The sequence below is a fragment of the Cariama cristata genome, unplaced genomic scaffold (genome assembly GCF_000690535.1).
Source record: "Cariama cristata isolate BGI_N322 unplaced genomic scaffold, ASM69053v1 scaffold26668, whole genome shotgun sequence".
NCBI classification, from domain to species: domain Eukaryota; kingdom Metazoa; phylum Chordata; class Aves; order Cariamiformes; family Cariamidae; genus Cariama; species Cariama cristata.
In genome coordinates this window covers 9,104-13,467 of record NW_009633369.1, presented here as the reverse complement: position 1 = coordinate 13,467, position 4,364 = coordinate 9,104, and the positions used below count along the sequence as shown (strand labels likewise).

Sequence of the window (4,364 nt, the reverse complement as noted above, 5' to 3'; positions counted from 1 at the left end):
AACTGGCCTGGCAGGTAGGCAGGGACAGCTGTGCCCCGTGCGCTGGGTGGGCTCAGGGAGCTCCCTCCCTCCTGCGGGGCCCTGGGGTGCAGCCACTGGCTTTGTCAGTGCTCCCAAGCTGCAGACTGGGGGGTGATTTCCCCACAGATTTTGGTTGCCTATGGAGACACCCCTTGTCCGTGTCTGATCACACCTTCTTGGTCGCTTTTCTGCTAGACAAGCGGAAGTCTGAGCATCCTAATGGAGAGTAGGAGAACAGAGAAGATGGTAAACACTGGCAAGGTGAATGCACAGCTAGAAGGCAGCTGATCAAACAAATAAGGAGAGATTTGTTAAGGCCATAAAAATTCCAGGGAGGCACAGGGTTACCAGTAAGTCTTATACTGGGCAAACTGGAAAGTTTATTAAAGTGAATTAGAAGGAAGATGGACAAGATCCCTGGGCAAATGCAGAGTAGCAGGAAGAGCTACCGGCTTTGGCAGGCAGTTGCCACAGTGACCCCCGGAGCCAGTCAAGGGTGGGAGCTAGCACTGCTGCCATGCACGTGTTCACTGGCAACTGGGCAGCAAGCGGAGGGACAGATTTTACTGACAACACACCGTGGGTCAGGGCAGGTCCAGGCTGCAGAGCTGCTGGAGCTCACTTGGTGCCAAGTGACTCAGCAGAGACTGGCAGATGAAACGCAGCATCAGTGCGTGCATCGTAGTGGGAAAAACCTGACACTGACTGTAAATCCCCAGGAACAGGGCCAGGAAAGAGGCTCTGGATTCCCTGCAGACAGGGCTTTAAAAGCAGCAGCTCAGTGCTCAGCCAGCATCAAAAGGCAAATTAGGGGGACCCTGGTGAGAAGCATCGCTCTGCCGACTCCTTCATCCACAGCCATGTCAGCAGGACCAGTGTGTTGCCTCCTCTAAGGGTGCAAGGGCAGAGGCCCATCTGCCTGAAGATGTGGAAGGAGATGAGCACAATGCGAGATGGAGGGATTCAGCGCTCGTCAGCCTGGAAGAGAGGTGACTGGGGGAATGGGAGAGAGTCAAATTGTATAATGACTCACACAGACATTTTCAAGCACCTCTTCACAATAAAAGGAAATACTCATTCGTCTTATGGGAAGTGATGCTCTGTACCCCACATCTGCTTTTTCTGCTCAGTTTTCTGCTGTTTTCTGGACTTAAATCAACCCCAGGAGGAGTTAAGTAATCCCAACATCCCTGCAAGGGCTGAGCCTCTGAGGAGGCAGCCAGGAGGAACGGGGAGATGGGCAGCATGAACAGGACCTCTGCACCTCACAGAAGCCTGCTGAAAGCTGGGAGTGTCTAATAGGAGAGGAGACACTGTCCTGCCCTTATGGCCACTTCTGGGCTGGGATCTGAGGCCAGGAAGACCTTTGGGCTGGTGCATGCTGACTGTTCTCCCGTCACTGTGCTCAGTATACCTTCTTGTCTTCATCCTTGATTGCGTAGAGGCTGTGTTTGTAGACCCTTTTTTTGGTGCCAGCTCGGGTCAGGGTGGTTTCAGTGAGGTCTGTCAGGTACTGGATATTGCTGTCAGCTTTCTCCAGGTCATCATAGACATCACAGCTCAGAGGGACCAAGATGTGGAGCTTCCAGGTCTCCCTGCATGCCAGCCTGTTGGGGTTGGCTCTGATGAATTCCTCCATCGACTTTTTCACCCCTGGTGGAAGAACAGCATCGGGCAGAGGTGCCTGGCGTGAGTACAGCTGCTTTTTACCTTGCTCCCCATTTCCCTGCTAACACTGTAAAAGTGGGAGAGTTGTTATTAGGAGCTACTTGTATCTGTAGGCATGATAATGCAGGGAAACAGCTACGTACGTGGCAGGACTATTCTGAGGTACCCAACGTAATAAGACCAGGCAAGTCCATGAGCGACATTCTGCTTGGACCTCTCAGACATCTCAGATATTTCCACTGCTGAGGGCTTCTGTGAAAGGAAGACAGACCAGTGGTGATGAAAGCAGTGACTTGGGCTCTTCTGCAACAGTCAGTTCTCTACAGGGATTGGAGAGCAGCTGCCTTCTCCAAAGAGATCTGGAGAGTGAGTGACCCTGCTGCCCCCTTCCACCACCACATTGGGCAGTGGGACCAAAAGCCCTCGACAGCCAACACAGCCCCTGCAGATGAGGAAGCTGATGCTGGGGCAAGCCAGGCACTTTTCTGGCTTCACCCTCCATTGGGATCATGTGTCCCAGTTCAACTTGTGCATCTGCCCAGTGCTTCCAGTACGCGGGAGGAGATATCCCAGTGCCTGGTGGGATTTCCAGGGCCATCAATGGCCCCTGCCAGCTCTGTGTGTTCATTTAGGTGGAACTGGGTTTACAGTCCCCATAGGCACCTGATGGCAGCCCTCCCCAAAGCACCTTTCTGTAGCCTGTGTGACCCCTCTCCCCTTCCAGCTCTGCTAGGGTAAAGCAAAGCCTTCCCAATGCTGCAGAGGTACCCGGAGCTTGGCTTTGCTGCCCACAGCCACCTGATAATTAACCCTTTGGAGACCACACAGGCTACCCTTTCCCCTCAGGCACCAGCTTGACTGACAGATTTAAAAATACCCCTGTTTTTTGTGTCAGCGGGGCTCTGCCAGTGCCCCGGGGCAGCTGTGCTTATGAAAAGGTGGCCTGGCGCTCCTGCAGACTGCGTGGCAGTATGGGGCCAAGGAGATCAGCTCTTCAGGGCTGAGCTAACGAGAGCATTTCTCCTGCTGCAGGGCAGTGTGAGGGTGGGCTGTACGTGCAGAGGGGCCACACAGAGCCGGGCCACGTGCCCCCACGACTGCTCAGAGCTGAAGTCTTCCCCGGGAAGCTGGCCAGGCTAGAGGTTTGATGGTGCCTTACGTGGAGCCCCAGAGCGAGGATGAGGAGCTGGCACAGGCTGGCCAGGCTGAGGCGGAGGATGAGCGGCTGCCCATGTCCATCAAGAAGAGCCACGTAGGCTGAGCCACAGATGAGCAGCATGGGCCCGTGCCAGCACAGGGGGAAACAGGCTCTCAGGGCCCTCCAGAAGCTGCCGTGGTGCCTGGGTGGGAGAGAGGGATAGGAGACAGACTGGTGGCCACCTGCCGGCCATCTGCAGCTCATGGGGCACTGGCATGGGGATGCTCCCACCTCCCTGCCAGTGCTGCTGAGCTTCTAGAGCAGTACAGAGGCAGGGAGCCTTGTGGGACCCTGCTCAGTGCATCCTGGGTCCCCCCAGCAAAGAGAGGGCTTGGGTCTCTTGCAGCACCCGTGGGTCTCAGATGCAATGTCATAAAATCATAGAATCATAGAAAGGTTTGGGTTGGAAGGGATGTTAAAGACCGTCTAGTTCCAAACCCCCTGCCATGGACAGGGACACCTCCCACCAGACCAGGTTGCTCACAACCCCATCCACCCTGGCCTTGAACACTTTTTGAACCCTTCCGGGTATGGGGCAGCCACAGCTTCTCTGGGCAACCTCTGCCACTGCCTCACCACCCTCACCTTGAAGAATTTCTTCCTGATATCTCATCTAAATCTTCCCTCTTCCAGTTTAAAGCCATTACCCTTTGTCTTATCATTACATGCACTTGTAAAAAGTCCCTCCCCAGATTTCTTGTAGGCCCTTTTAGGTACTGGAAGGATGCTATAAGGTCTCTCCGGAGTCTTCTCCAGAAAAGGCTGGACAGCAGAAGTGAAAGAGACAGAAATACCACGAGTATTTCACTTGCTCTTTCACTTGCTGCCCTGGGCAGCAAGGGGAGACTAACTCCAACAGTCCTGTGCCCTCCAGCAGTGAATGGTGGTGAAAGGCTAGGGGCCGAGATCTGTTCCCCAGGGAAAGGGCACACTAGGGAGCTACCACGGAGAGGAGAAGGAGAGTTCCATAGACATATGAGGGAGCTGGGCAGGCAGGAGACAGGGAGAGGAGGAGAGGGAGGAAGAGATGAGAGAGACAGGAAGGTGATGGAGAGCAGTGTGTGCTGCTGGGGCAGAGGAGAGCATTGTCACAGAGAGCATGCGTGGGCATAGAGACAAGGAGCAGATCCCCCCACAACACCCAGAGGCTGTTATGCCCTTGTCCCTAGGGTGGTCCCAGGAGCCTGCTGGGAGACAGCCACCCCCATGCTGGCTCACCTGGATTGGAGGTGGAAGATCTCCTCTGCCAGGTAGCAGATGCCCTTGAGCAGTGCCCCGATCTGCAGGGCCCCAAAGTGGAAAGCGAGGCTGCGAGCGGTGGGCACAAGGGGCTCCCCGGCGAGGTACAGTGCTGTGGCACACAGAGCCAGGAGCAGGTACACGGCACACTGCGTTCGCCCTCCTCGGGCTTTGGGGATGAGCAAGGTGGTGGGGTGGCTTGGCTGCCACAATTTCTGAGACATCTGCAGCAGAGAGG

General features: G+C 55.3%; 1 protein-coding gene across 1 annotated transcript in view; it reads right to left on the bottom strand.

The window, feature by feature from the left end:
• The window catches only part of TMEM173 (transmembrane protein 173), a gene marked incomplete at its 5' end in the record, with an annotated part of 7,827 nt that overhangs the window by 1,531 nt on the left and 1,932 nt on the right, over nt 1-4,364 (bottom strand). The window contains 4 exons of the mRNA XM_009706738.1: nt 1,436-1,674; nt 1,833-1,941; nt 2,849-3,029; nt 4,106-4,350. Of these exons, the coding sequence (XP_009705040.1) occupies nt 1,436-1,674; nt 1,833-1,941; nt 2,849-3,029; nt 4,106-4,350 (774 nt within the window). The remainder of the gene's footprint in view (nt 1-1,435; nt 1,675-1,832; nt 1,942-2,848; nt 3,030-4,105; nt 4,351-4,364) is intronic.